Source organism: Perognathus longimembris, chromosome 10 (assembly GCF_023159225.1).
Source record: "Perognathus longimembris pacificus isolate PPM17 chromosome 10, ASM2315922v1, whole genome shotgun sequence".
Lineage (NCBI taxonomy): Eukaryota > Metazoa > Chordata > Mammalia > Rodentia > Heteromyidae > Perognathus > Perognathus longimembris.
Window position 1 is genome coordinate 70,731,843 of NC_063170.1, and position 14,094 is coordinate 70,745,936.

General features: G+C 52.5%; 1 protein-coding gene across 1 annotated transcript in view; it reads left to right on the forward strand.

Moving 5' to 3' along the window:
• The window catches only part of Nup210 (nucleoporin 210), a 79,685-nt gene that overhangs the window by 42,669 nt on the left and 22,922 nt on the right, over positions 1–14,094 (forward strand). Inside the window, exons 19-25 of the mRNA XM_048356336.1 lie at positions 247–351; positions 441–542; positions 10,525–10,653; positions 11,660–11,787; positions 11,880–12,015; positions 13,341–13,403; positions 13,821–14,000. Coding sequence (XP_048212293.1) covers positions 247–351; positions 441–542; positions 10,525–10,653; positions 11,660–11,787; positions 11,880–12,015; positions 13,341–13,403; positions 13,821–14,000 — 843 coding nt within the window. The remainder of the gene's footprint in view (positions 1–246; positions 352–440; positions 543–10,524; positions 10,654–11,659; positions 11,788–11,879; positions 12,016–13,340; positions 13,404–13,820; positions 14,001–14,094) is intronic.

Genomic DNA, 14,094 nt, shown 5'->3' on the forward strand with positions numbered 1-14,094 from the left:
ATAGCAGCTGGAGTAACTAAGCGGGAGCATTGACCAGCACCTGCTCTGGTGGGGGATAGAATCACCAAGGGGTGCTTTCAGGGCACGAGGCCATTCCATGGGGTTCATGGGGACTTATGGCATAGACATAATGAGTGGCCCAGAGTGAGTCCAGGACCTGGGGCATCTGGCCCTGCTCTTCCCGAGAGGTGGCCAGGTGCTGGCCCTGGCCTCCGGGCTCTGATGGTGTTGGCCCTGCCCCTTCAGCACGAGCCGCCCATGCCCGTGTCGGCATCCATAGAACTCATCCTGGTGGAGGATGTGAGGGTGAGTCCGGAGAAAGTGACCATCTACAACCACCCTGGAGTTCAGGTACAGCCCTGCCCTGCCTGCAAGAGACCCCGCAGGGTCCCCTTGCCTCCAGCACCTGCCCGACCCTCTCCCACACCTCCCCCCTGCAGGCGGAACTGCGCATCACAGAAGGCTCTGGCTACTTCTTCCTCAACACCAGCAGGGCGGATGTGCTCAGGGTGGCCTACCAAGAGTCCCAAGGCATCGCCATGGTGAGCTCGGGCCACCTGCCTCCCCGTGGGCTCTCACTCTCCGCCCAGGACTGGGTCTTTCAGAAGCTCACACTTAACCCAGTTGGCTAGGTTGTCTCACTATGAAACCTGAGTGCCACAGTGCCACCTCTGGTTCCTGCTCTACATACCCAGTTATCCACACTGTTGATTACCTAATGGCTTCCTTTCAACCAATCTTTTAATTAAGATTGAAATTTTATCCCATAAGCAGCACGATAGCAACCATAAAGACACTCGCGTGTGTATCTACCTGCCTGTCTACCTATATATCTATCTACATAGAGATGAGGCATAGATTATATATAGTATATTATATATATATATATGCTTTTCATAGTTCTTTTTGTGTGTGTGTGTGTGTGCTGGTATGGGGCTTGAACTCAGAGCCTTGCACTCTTGCTTAGCTTTTCATTCAAGGTTGGCACTCTACTACTTGGGCCATAGCTCCACTTCTGACTTTTTGGTGATGAATTAGAGATAAGAGTCCTAAGGACTTTCTTGCCCAGGCTGGCTTCAAACCACAACCCTCAGATCTCTGACTCCTGAGCAGCTAGGATTACAGGCATGGGCCACCAGACCTAGCTCCCTGCTTCTTGGCCCTTTCCTACTCATACTGATAAAGACTTAGTTATGCCAATGGAAAAATCTAGCATGTTGATTTTTTAAAATTGTATCCCGAGCTTTCTTTTTCCATATTGCAATGTAGGCTGTAGATTATTTATGCAGTCATTTTTAGGCATTCTTTTTCCCTTTTTCCAATACTGGAGATTGCACTCAGGGCCTCACACTTGTTATGCAATTGTTCTCCCACAGGAGCCACTGTCTGAGATGGTTGGGTTCTTTGTTTGTTTGTTTTGTTGTTGTCTTTCTTTTAGTTTGCCTTCCAGATGGGGTTCTGTGTTACCTCTTTCCCTAGTGGCCTTGAATCACAATTCTCCCACCTCCATCTCCTGGGTGGCTGGGACCCCAGGGGTGTGCCACCACACCCGCCGCCATTCTTAGTGTGCCGTTCTCTTCTTGTACAGAATTTGGGTTATGGTAAAGTTTTTTTGATATTAATAAAGCACAGACTAAAAAAAAGCAAAAACAAAAGACAGTACCCTAAGTGTCAGCATATCTGCACATTGGTTATCAAGCAGCCATGAAAACTGAATCTTCATTGGAGGGAATGTGTGAAACGAGTCCCACAAGTTACAATTGCAGGTGTCCCATCCAGCCCCCGTCCAGCAGAGTCAGTAACTCCCATGGGGTTGCTGGCTTTGGGTGCTCTGACTTCCCCTTTGTTGTGAGGGTGGTCGCCTTACGGTCAGGGCGTCAAACAGCACCAGCAAGGCATGTCATGTAAGTGGAATTCCACACGGTGTGGTGTTTTGTGACCGGCTTTTTTTCTTCACTCAGAATGTTTTCAAAGTTTATCCATGTTGTAACATGTACCAAACGTTAATTTCTTTTTCTTTGTGCTAGTCCTGGGGCTTGAACTCACACCTGTGCTCTGTCCCTGAGCTTTTGGGTTCTAGGTTAGTGCTCTACTACTGAGCCACAGTTCTACTTCTGGCTTTTTGGTGCTTAACTGGAGATAAGAGTCTCATGGACTTTCCTGTCAGGGCTGGCTTTGAACTGAGATCCTCAGATCTCAGCCTCCAGAGTAGCTAGGATTACAGGTGTGAACCACTGGTACCCACCTTGTTTATTCTTTTTATGACTAATTAGTCCATTGAATGCATTTGCCAATGGGTATCTATGTATTTTCTGCTTTTGAGTACTCTGAATAGTGGCTGCTATGAACATTGTATGTAAGGGTTTCTTTTGTTGTTATTGTTGTTTTACTTTGTTTTTGTAGCACATGGGTTTTGAACTCAGGGCCTCACACTTTCTGGACCGATGCTCTACCTTTTGAACCAAACCTCTTGCACTGAATTTGGCTGGTTTTTGTTTGTGATAGGGTTTTACAGAATTTTGTCATGAAGAGGTCTTAGATTTTATCCATTTTCCCCCTCTGGGACTCTTGAATCTAGGTCAAGTGGGTTTTTTTTGTTGTTGTTGATACAATATATTACATTAATGGAATTTCAGATACGAAACCTATCTTACATTCCTTTTGTATGTCACTGAATTAAGTTCCAAGTATTTTGCTGCAGGATTTTTTTTTTTTTGCCAGTCCTGGGTCTTGAACTCAGGGCCTGAGCACTGTCCCCAGCTTCTTTTGCTCAAGGATAGCACTCTGCCACTTGAGCCACAGCGCTACTTCCAGCTTTTTCTATATATGTGGTGCTGGGAAATCGAACCCAGGGCTTCATGTATACGAGGTGAGCACTTTACCACTAGGCCATATTCCCAGCTCCCATGGAGGGTTTTTAAAATTGCTAATTCAGTTTCTTCAACTTGTTATGGTGTATTCAGATGATTTATTGTATTTATTTATTAATTTTTGGTTGTTAGGACTTTATCCATTTTACCTATCCTCGCGGATGTATTGAAATGTCAGCTCTCTGTTACTGTGACATAGCATCTGAGATAAACAAAAGAAGGGAAGATTTACCTTGGCTCACAGCTTCAGAAATTCAGTCCACGGTTGCTGGCTCATGGTTTCAAAAATTCATTCTGTAGTCGCTTGGCCAGTGGTTCGGGCCTGTGGCGTGACAGTGTCAGCACCAGTGCATGGTGGTGGAGAGATCCTCCAAGAGAGGAGGGGCACATCCCCCTCCCCGGCCCAGGCCTACTCCAACATGCAAGCTGGGGACCACAAGCTAGTGCCACCACACACAAGCCTCTGGGGAGCAGCCCGTGCCCGAGCTGCAACGACTGGCATTCGGTTGTCCCCGGCGTTTTCCAGTAGCCCTTAGTACTGTTGCTCATTCGTTAGTCATCTCCTGCATCCTTGCTTGTTCCAGTAATTGCACCAATTCTCTTCTTCACTGGGTCACAATAACTGAAGGCTTGTCACTTGGGTTACTGCACCAAGAATCAACGTCTTGGCTTCATTAGTATTTTCTGTTGTTTTTCTTGTCTCTGTTAATTTTCATTCTGGTCATTATTAATCATTTCTTAAGTTTACTTCGATTCCAGTTTCTTAAGGTGAGATAAAGGGTTCGTTTTATTTTCTCTAAGGGCATGTTTACTCATTTCCTCTTAGACTCAACTTTATTTTGTCCCATAAATGTTGCTATGCATATCTTCCATTTCATTCGCCTCAGATTTTTCTGAGTTTAAGTTCTGTTAGGAGGATGTGGTTTGGTTTCTACGTCTTTGTGAACTAGGGGCTACATTTTGGCGGCACTGGGGTTTGGACTCAGGGCATGGTGTTTGCTAGGCAGGCGCTCTGCCCCTGAGCCATGCATGAGGTCACTGATGGCCTCTTCGTGTCTGTGGCCCTCATCTGAGGTCACTGATGGCCTCTTCGTGTCTGTGGCCCTCATCTGAGGTCACTGATGGCCTCTTCGTGTCTGTGGCCCTCATCTGAGGTCACTGATGGCCTCTTCGTGTCTGTGGCCCTCATCTGAGGTCACTGATGGCCTCTTCGTGTCTGTGGCCCTCACTTGAGGTCACTGATGGCCTCTTCGTGTCTGTGGCCCTCATTTGAGTTGTGGTCTGGAGCCATCCCCCTACCCATTATGATTTACTCTCACACAGCCCCTTCGTGCCATTACTGGAAGGTACCATATACTGCCAAAGGCTCCAGGTCCCAAAATACAATATAAACTTGGTCGTTTTGTTCACTTTAGGTGTTTTGTTTGTTTGTTGTGCTGATCCTGGGGCTTGTCCTCAGAGCCTGAGCACTGTCCGTGAGCATTTCTTCTCAAGGCTAGCACTCTGCCACTTGAGCCACACCTTCACTTCCAGCTTTTTTGGTGCTCAGTGGGAGGTACAGACTTTCCTACCCAGGCTGGCATCAAACTCAGACTTCAGCCTTCTGAGTAGCTAGGATTATAGATGACAGTCACTAGTGCCTGGATCACATTTTGTTTTTAAAACCAGTGAAGGGAAGAAACATGCCCCTCTACTGTTTTTTATAATTACATAATTACCTCTATAGGTGTCCTTTGTGTGGGCTTTAATTCCGTCTCTGGCTGTTAGTTTGGAGCACTTCCTCTGACATTCTCTTAAGACAAATCTGTCAGCAGCAGAGCCTTCCAGTTTTTATCTTACTTTACCTTCAGTGTCAAAGCGTAACTGTTGGGCGAAAGATTCTTGGCTTATGGGTTCTGTTCTTGTTTTTTTTTGGAACACTTAGAATATGTGACCTTATTTCCTCTGGTGAGAAGTTAGCCGTTAATCTTAGTGGGTTCCCTTATCAGGGATGAACCGTTTTCTCTTCCTGGTTTCGAGGTTTATTTCCTCCTCTTTGAATTCAACCATTATTTATTAAAGCCATGATGTAGTTTTCATGACCTGCTCCAAATCCAGGAACATTTGGAAGGAGCATTCTAAGGAAGGTGTGTAGGATTTGAGATCAGGAGAGTTCCTCCACTCCATCCTCTTTCCTCATTTCTCTGTGGCAAACTCACGGGCCCACAGGCTGGTCTCTGTCTGTCTGTGTCCCTCCACGGGCCGTCTCCACGCCACAGTAAACTACGGCCTTTCTGTTTGCAGATCTGTGTCTGTGGTACTTGGATTTTGTGGAGCTTCCTGAGGGTAACAGATTAATGTTCTCTAACGAATGTGGGAAGTTTCAAGCCATTATTGCTCTGGATATATTTTCTCTCCTTTCTGCCTCCTCCTCCCGTTAGGCATGGATGGCTTACTTGGTGGTGCCTAAATGTCTCTGTGGCTCTGTTTGCTGTCCTCTCTTCTTAAATTGCATAATTTCTTCCAGTTGCCAGTTTGAATTCACTCTTTAGCTCTTGCCTCCTAACCAGTGAATTTTTCCTTTCTATTGTCCTACTATTCAATTTAGGAATACCTTTTCTTCAGTCCTCTCTTCTATTCCCTCCCTCCCTCTGCCTCCCTTCACACACTCAGGCATACTGTGAAGTATCTGATACTGCCCACAGTCACTCTGGGATTACAGTGGCTTCCACAGGCCTTGTTTAGCCGTGCCTTTTCCTGATCCGCCATTACTCTCCACTATGGGGGCTGACAGCTCTGTTGTCTTCAGTACAGATTCCTCCTCTAAATCATCGATCACAGTCAGGGTCCTTAGAAGGAGCAGTTCTCAGGAAGATGGTGGAGGTTTGTTCTGACACCTAAGTGGCTCCTTCCATCCCTCCCTCCCATTTCTCTCAGACAAGTTGTCGCCTCCAGTTTAGCCCATTTCCCATGGCTCTGCCCTTTTCCTCACTGGCTCTGAACTGCTGCCCTGTGTGTAGATGAAGGAGTTGGTACTTCCTGTGTTGCAGCACTGTCTGTATTTTGGCTGCTTTTCCCCCTGGGGGGAGTGATGGCGCTGGGGGCGGGGGCACAGGACACCTCTCTGTAGTGACTCCTGCTCTCAGGAGCCTCTGCTCCACTTGGTGTCTGGGGCCCGCAGCCCCATGTTCCTGGGACGTCTGTCTGGAGCTAGGGAGAGAGAAGTGTGGTCCTAGTGTTCTCCCAGGCTCCACTCCCGAGGTAGCCCCTGTGGTGCGTGCAGGCCAGCTGGTGGAAGAGGCTCCCTCTCCATGGCGCACCGGGCGGGGGTGCTCGCCAGCTGCATTCTCCCTCACTCCCAGGGAGTCCCCATGGAGCTGGGCTGAGGGAGCCCTGAGACCTGACCTAGGGCACCCTAGTGTAGGGTGGAGTCTCTGCTTCCGGTGGCGGGGGGCGGCTGGGGATCTTGTTTCAGCTATTCCTAAAGTCCTTCTCGGTTTACCCCATGAAGTATGGCTTCACTCACTGCACACGCTTAGAACCGCGTGCAGCTGTATATGATTTATGACTTCGACCCCCGTCCCCTGAGCGCTGAGCTGTACACCTCACATGACCGCGCCGGCCCAGAGGCCTCTGCTGACACAGGCTGTGCGCAGCGTGCCGCGCGAGGAAAGAGCTGACTTCCCAAGGGAAAGCAGACATCTGCTCCAGAGCCCGCCCATCCCAGCTCGTCGTCTGCCGTCCTGTGGAGAGGACGCTTCCCCCTGCGCATTGTGCATGGGACACCGGGAGCGGCCTGGCGGCCCGCCCTGTGCAGCTGAGCAGGGGAACCTTCCTCAGCCCCGAGCCAGTGTATGTGGAGATAGTAGGCCGGCAGCCTGCAGGCACAGGAAGAGCCCCTCTGCCTGTGTGGTCCTGGCTGATCTTGAACTCCCAGGCTTCAGTGGTCCTCCTGCCTCGGCCTCCTGACAGCTGGGACTATAGGTGTGTGCCACCATGCCTGGTCCCCAAGCATCTTTATTCCCTTTATGAAAAGAAAAGCATAATGGTCCAGCCGTTGTTCCTACCTCTTGGGCTTGTGCCAGAGACCATCACCACTCTGAAGGGAAATCGGGTCCAGGTTTTTCTCCGTCTCATAACCCGCAGGAAGAACTTTTACCTTGTGGTTTTCTTTTCTTGTGCCAGTGCTAGGGCTTGAACTGAGGGCCTGGATGCTGTCCCTTAGCTCTTTCACTCAAGGCTACTCCAGTTCCACTTCCAGCCTTTTACTGGTTCATTGGAGATTAGAGTCTCATGGACTTTCCTGCCTGGGCTGCCTTTGAACCACCATCCTTGGATCTCAGCCTCCTGAGGAACTGGGATTTCAGTAGGAGCTGCTGCCGCCTGGCTTACCACATGTTTTTCTTGCCTTTTTGTTCCCTTCCTGTAGTGGAGTTTGAACTCGGGGCCTTGAGCGTACTGGACAAGTACTGTGCTGCTTGAGCCATGCCCCAGTTTTCTAGCGCTTTAGTTATGTTTTGATCAAGTCTCCTGCGTTTGCCTGGATACTCTGGTCCTCCTGCGTGCATAGGCCCATGCCGCTGTGCCTCACTCATTTGGCAAGATAAGGGTCTCACTGGCTTTGCGCCCCTGACCTGCAGTGCTCACAGCCCGGGCCTCTCAGGAAGCTTCACTGAGAGCTGATATCTGTGGCGGGTGCTGACAGCTTCCTTCTCAGCACTGTTTCTGAAGGACACATTTACACTTTTTTTTTTTTTTGGCATTTTACAGCTGCTAATTAGCAGCATTCTCATTTCCCTTAATCACAGAGACAAGAAAGCCCACAGCCATTCTCCTCGCAGCTCCTAGAAAATGCTTTATTCTTCCCGACTGATAGACATTCGGGACACAAGAATGGCTCCTGGAGGCGCGGCGCAGTGTGCACAACGGGCTCCGGCGGGGCTTCTGTGCCCACACAATGCACCTCAGGCTCCGCGGGCCCGTGATGCGTGCCGCTTCCGGGGCCCCCAGAACCCTCCACAAGAGGCCTTTCTTTCATTTCCCACTGGCGTGCACAAAGGACTGTTTACCTGATTTAAACTTACTGTTTATTTTTTCTCAGCAATTCCCCACATTTCAGAATCAGAGCTCCAGCATTATCAGAACAGAGGAAAGGGGCGGACTGTGTGCTGGGCATGCCTGTCATGGGTCCAGGGGTGACGAGGCCTCAGGACGTGAAGGCTGTGCTCTGGTGCGCCACTGTGGTGCCTCCTCCTCCGTGTGGCCCGTGCTCATCTGCAGGGTATATAGAGGGAGGCAGGCAGGAGCCGGCCGTTGGGTGGTCTCCTTTTCCCGTGGGACCGGTCTGCAGACAGTGGGGCACCGCTCCACCCTCCCCCTTAGGGAGCCCACAGGGCTGGTTGGGGCATACAGAGGCGCATCCAGCACCCCGGCCAAGACCTGCTTTGTGTGTGAGCTGATGCAGGCTCCTGCAGGCTGCAGGGTGAGCCGTTAGGGGCACGGGTCCTGACCATCTGTGCGGGAGGCCCGGCCCACCACGTGACCTGCCCCCTGGAGGAAAGAAGCCGACGGCTCCGCCCACGTCCACAAATGTCAGTCCACAGGTGGTGTGTCTACATAACACCTGTCAGGAGACCGTTCTGAAGTGTGATGAGGGCCCGGGAGGGGAGCTGAGATGAAGCCAACAGAACCTCAGGGCCTGGCGTCACGGTTTCTTAATGAGCGGTAATGCATTCGCTGTCTCCACATTGACAGGATGCTCCCCTGGGCGCAGTATTTGCTGACATTCTCAGTGGCACTTCCAACACTCAGACATGAGAATTTCTTTAGGCATGGTCACCCCCCTTCCTGCCTCTCATAAGCATTCTCTGAATGTCACTTAAGAAGCACGTGGGTCCCCAGTACCTGGAGAAGCAGGGCCGTGTGATCCCCACGCAGACTCCTAGGGTCTGGTTGCAGGTCGCCATGTGGCCATTAGCGCGCGGCCTCATAGCCCTTCGTTAAGGGATGGCTGTGGGTGACACAAGCTGAGGAGTGGGGCAGGCTCTCCCCAGAGGGCAGCCAGACCTCTGTCACCCCGAGGAGGTCTTGGACCTCCGTCCTCTGGGAAAACAGCAGAGGAGTTTATTCCCCCACCCCACCCCTCCCCCGGCCTCCATCCTGTCTTTGTTTAAAATGTACGAAATGATCCTTTTGAAGAAGAGCCTAAAAAAACAAAATGAAGAGGGGCTGGGGATATGGCCTAGTGGCAGGAGTGCTCGCCTCGTAGACATGAAGCCCTGGGTTCGATAGCACCACATATACAGAAAAAGCCAGAAGTGGCACGGTGGCTCAAGTGGCAGAGCGCTAGCCTTGAACAAAAAGAAGCCAGGGACAGTGCTCAGGCCCCGAGTTCAAGGCCTGGGACTGGCAAAAAAAAAAAAAGAAGAAGAAGCAAACCCACTCTTCCTGCAGCCTGCGAGTGGAGGCTCCATGTAATCTCCCTGAGTGATGGAAGGCCGGGCCCGCTGCTCCCAGCAGTTGCTTCTGCACGAGCAGATCCAGGCTCCAGGGCGGGGCCTCAGAGAAAGCTCTGGCTCTCCCTGCAGCCTGGCCGGCAGTGGGCTAATCGCCCTCAGGAAAACCGGGTAGCTGGTGGCTCCCAGAACCCACTCCCCCACCCGGAGCTAGTGCTGGCTGGCTGGATCCCCGGCACTTTGCAGTGTGTGACTCCCACCCCGGAAGCTTTGACAATCTCCAGGCCCTCGTATGAGGTACTCAGGCCCGCCTCCCCCATGGCTGCGTCCTCCGCCGTAGTCATGCTGGCAGTTGGCAGCGTGGCCCAGTTTTCGGGTTCAGCCTGCTCCCAGCCGTGGCACACCCAAGCGGTATGACAAGTGGTGACAAGTGCTTGACCCACAGGCACTGGACATGGGAGGGCCCGGCATCTGCAGCGTGAGCGGCAAGTGGGGTGCAGGGTGTTAGGGGGAGAGTCTTTGCAAAGCAAAGCCTTGGTTGCAACATGGAGAGAAAAAAGGGATTTAAAACGGGATCTTTGGCAACTGGAAGACGTGCAAACCCAAGCTTGGGTTTGTTCATTCACTCGGAACATCTTAGGAGGCCACTAACTACTTCAAGCAAAGCTGGGGTGGTGGAGGTGAGTCAGACCCCAGGAGCACACACTTGCATGACCTCTCGGGTCTGATCTAGGTTCTCTGATGCTGAGTTCAGACGGGGGCTTCTAAGTGAGTACTGCCTTTGGAAAGCGGCTGTCTCCACTCAGCCCTGACTTGGAGCTCATTTGAGACCTCATGGAGGGCTGTTCTGTCCCCAGGCCTGCAGTCACAGGTAGACAGAACAGGACGGGCTTCCTGGGTTTGAATCCTCACTCTGCCTCTAGGTGTGTACACACACACACACACACACACACACACACACACACACACACACACACACACACACACACACACACGGAGCAGCACACACTGTTGAGATGATTTCTGAGGTCCACTCTGGCACCCACACTGTACCCCCAGATCCTCCGTGGCAAGCGGGACTCAGGATGAGAGGAGAGCAGACCACTGCTTGGGTCAGGACTCTTCTTGACCATTCCTCCCAAGTGCTGGCCCCCGGTCTCTCTCCCGGGGGCTGCTCACGACCCCGCGGCTGAGTGCCCCTGCCTGTCTCCACCACACAGGTACACCCTCTGCTCCCCGGCTCGTCTACCATCATGATCCACGACTTGTGCCTGGCCTTCCCCTCCCCGGCAAAGGCTGTTGTTTACGTCTCGGACATCCAGGAGCTGTACGTTCGTGTGGTGGACAAGGTCAGTGATGTGGACCTCTCTCTGCTGAATTGCAGAAAACAGGAAAAACAGGGAGGCTGCAGAGGCAGTTTTTCCTGTGTCCTTCATTTTTCCTCCTGGTTTCAGTGCTCCGGCACCTCCAGAGTTACTGGGAGCGTGTGTGCTCTTCTTTGTAGTCCTGGGTTACATTTCCTCGTCGCAGTTGACATCAGCAGAGCTCAGCAATAGAGCCTGCTGGAAGCTGACTCAATCAGCCTTGGCATGGAAGTTCCATCCACTAGTCACATAGGTTGCTTGCTGCCCGGGGATTTTCTCCCCAGAGCACAGGGTCCTGTGAAGTGTCAGTGGTGAGTGAGAAACTCACCAGGACCAGCTGCTTTTTAGAAAATGGAGACTAGACCCAGGTCTCTCTTTCTTATAAATAGGAATCTTTAGACTCCCAGGTCTGAGGAAACAGGCTAGGCCTCCGGAGGGTTGTATTGGGTTCCTGTTTTCCTGAATGCACAAAAAGGTAGATGATTAAAGGGAGGATGCTGAAGCAATTTTGACTGTTTCTTAAAAGCATTACTAATATTCTCTACCTAGCCTCAAATATTCCTCAGACAATCCTTTTCCCCTGGCTGATTTGCTGACTAGATTCCTGTTTGTTTCTCCACAAAGCATTTTTTTTTTTGGTGTGGCTTTCCTTCCCTAAAGTTCTTACTGTGTGCATTATGTACAACCAGATGTAAGCTGTTCAATCAGTGACCATTGAGGTTCTTTTGTATGCCTGATGCTCTAAGCAGTCTCTCGTCTCCCTAATTAGATTGTTACCCCATTGGGAGCAGGAAGTAGACTTTATGGTCTCAGCATCCCTGAGCCACTTTGTGTGTAGTTTTCATTGTTGATAAGCTGAGTTCAGAGATTATTCATCCCCAGGTCCTGGGTCCCTGGGTCGGAGGTCGTTCATTCCGTCTACGAAAGCCGTGGGCCATAGGCGGAAGAGTTGTCCAATCAAAGGCCGCTCTGTCTCTGCCCTGTGACACAGGTGGAGATCGGGAAGGCAGTCAAGGCCTATGTCCGCGTGCTGGGCTTCGACAAGAAGCCTTTCCTGGCCAAGTACTTCAGCTTCATGGACCTGAAACTCCGAGCAGCCTCCCAGATCGTCACGTTGGTGTGAGTTGCCCCAGGGTCAGGAGGGCATCTCAGGACAGGGCGGCCCCTGCCCCGGCCTCTCCACCACCTCCTCGCTCTTCCCTCCATCTCAGGGCCCTGGACGAAGCTCTCGACAGCTACACTGCCACGTTCCTTGTGCACGGTGTGGCTATCGGCCAAACCAGCCTCTCTGCTAGTGTGACAGACAAATCTGGACAGCGCATCAGCTCCCCCCCACAGCAAATTGAAGTAAAACTGGCCCTTGCGTTCCATGTGGGGTCGGCTCCAGCGTGGGAAGGGGTGGGGGTGTTTTTATTGCGTTTGGTTGGGAAATTTGATGGAGCCCAGGAAGCTACCGTAGAAAGGTCACATTAACCTGTGCCTTCCTGTGCCCTCTAGTCATAAGGCAGTGGTCACGGGTCCCAGGGGTCTGTGGAGCAGCACAGTTAGACTGGCAGAATGACCTAAGGCTCTGGGGTGTGGCTCTAAGATGTGCCTTGTCACACGGGACAGGCAGCAGCTCTTCTTACAGTAGTGCCGTGTGGAAGCTCGGGGCAGGTTTGGCATGTGTTCAGAATTTCTCAGCAATCGGTTCCGAGCCCTGGAGCAGTTGGAGGGCAGGGGGCCTGTTCCGGGGCCTGTGTAGCACCGTGGTGGTAAGCGCAGCACTGAGTGAAGGGAGCTCTGAGGCCCCACACCATCTGTGTGGTGCAGGGCTGTCCCGTGTCCTTAGAGCCAGGAATCTCTGCCCTGGGATGACACGTCTCTTAGCAGCAGCACTAAACTGGGTGCAGCCGGCACCTTCCACAGTCCTGCCGGGCAGGGGCCGGGGGCCTCACGGGTCCACACTCGCGGCTGGAGGAGGGTGGAAGAGCTTCCTCCTCCTCCTTGAGGCAAGGAGCTCATTCCGCCTGTAGATAGCACAGCATCTTGGCCTACTCTCGTGCCACTCACCTCAGGCACTTGGTGCCCGCCGGCCGCGCCGGCTCTGGTGAGGGCTGCAGGACAGGGTGCAGAGGCTCTGCTCAGCTCGGCAGGTGCGCACCCAGCCCCCCCACCCCCTGTTGCTCACCTGGCAGGTGGGAACTAGCCTTGAGCCCCCCCCCCCATTTTCTCAAGTTATTTGAGGCTGCTGATACAGAAAACTATTATAAGGTTTTTTATTTCAGTAGAAAATCAGAGGTATTTCTTGAGCGGAAGGGCTTCAGAGTTTAGTAAAAGAGGATGCACAGCCGTCTTCCAGAGGACTTGGCGGGTCCCGAACCGCAGCCCACCTAGAGCATTCCTAACACGCCCCCAGGCAGTGCTCACCACGTGGCTGAGAACCGAGCTGGGGGGCGGGGGGGGGGAATGTGTTAAATGATTCCAGGGGCTGTAACAGCAGAACGCTCCCGAGAGCGTCTCAGGAAGTGAGCTAGTGGGGGGATGCAGGCCCCCACAACCGGCCCTGCCTAGTGACACCCACTGGTCAGTCCTCAGAGGAGGGATACCAAGTCCCACGTGCACCTCATAGGAAGTAGGGGCTGTACATTGTACATGGCAGGCATCACCCCCTTCTCTCTCTCCACACCCAGGTCTTCCCCCCATTCAGACTGATACCCAGGAAGGTGACGCTGATTATTGGGGCCATGATGCAGGTAAGAACCAAGAGGTTGGGCTGGGAATATGGCCTAGTGGCAAGAGTGCTTGCCTCGTGTACGTGAAGCCCTGGGTTCAATTCCCCAGCACCACGTATATAGAAAACGGCCAGAGGTGGCGCTGTGGCTCAAGTGGCAGAGTGCTATCCTTGAGCGGGAAGAAGCCAGGGACAGTGCTCAGGCCCTGAGTTCAAGACCCAGGACTGGCCAAGAAAAAAAAAAAGAACCAAGAGGTCAGAGGCTCTCCACTCCCACCACAGTCTGGTCCCTGCATGGCTGCCGCCTGCCGCCCTGGTTCCAGACCTGCCACCCCGTGGGTCTGTGTCCTGGCCCCATGGAGATAGCTGAGACAGCAGGCTCTCCTTGCTGAGGCAGAGCTGGCCAGGTGCTCACGGTGCCCCCGGTCCTTCCCTTCAGATCACGTCAGAGGGCGGCCCCCAGCCTCAGTCCAACATCCTCTTCTCCATCAGCAACGAGAGCGTGGCGGCCGTGAGTGGGGCCGGAATGGTGCGTGGCCTCACAGTTGGCAACGGCTCTGTGTTGGGGGTCGTGCGGGCAGTGGACGCAGAGACTGGCAAGGTCGTCGTTGTCTCTCAGGTATTGTTGTGCCGTTGGGAATGGTACGTGAGAATACCCTGAGCCAGGAAACTCTGGGGGTGGGTACCCTTGTTCCCGGACAACAGCTGTGGCC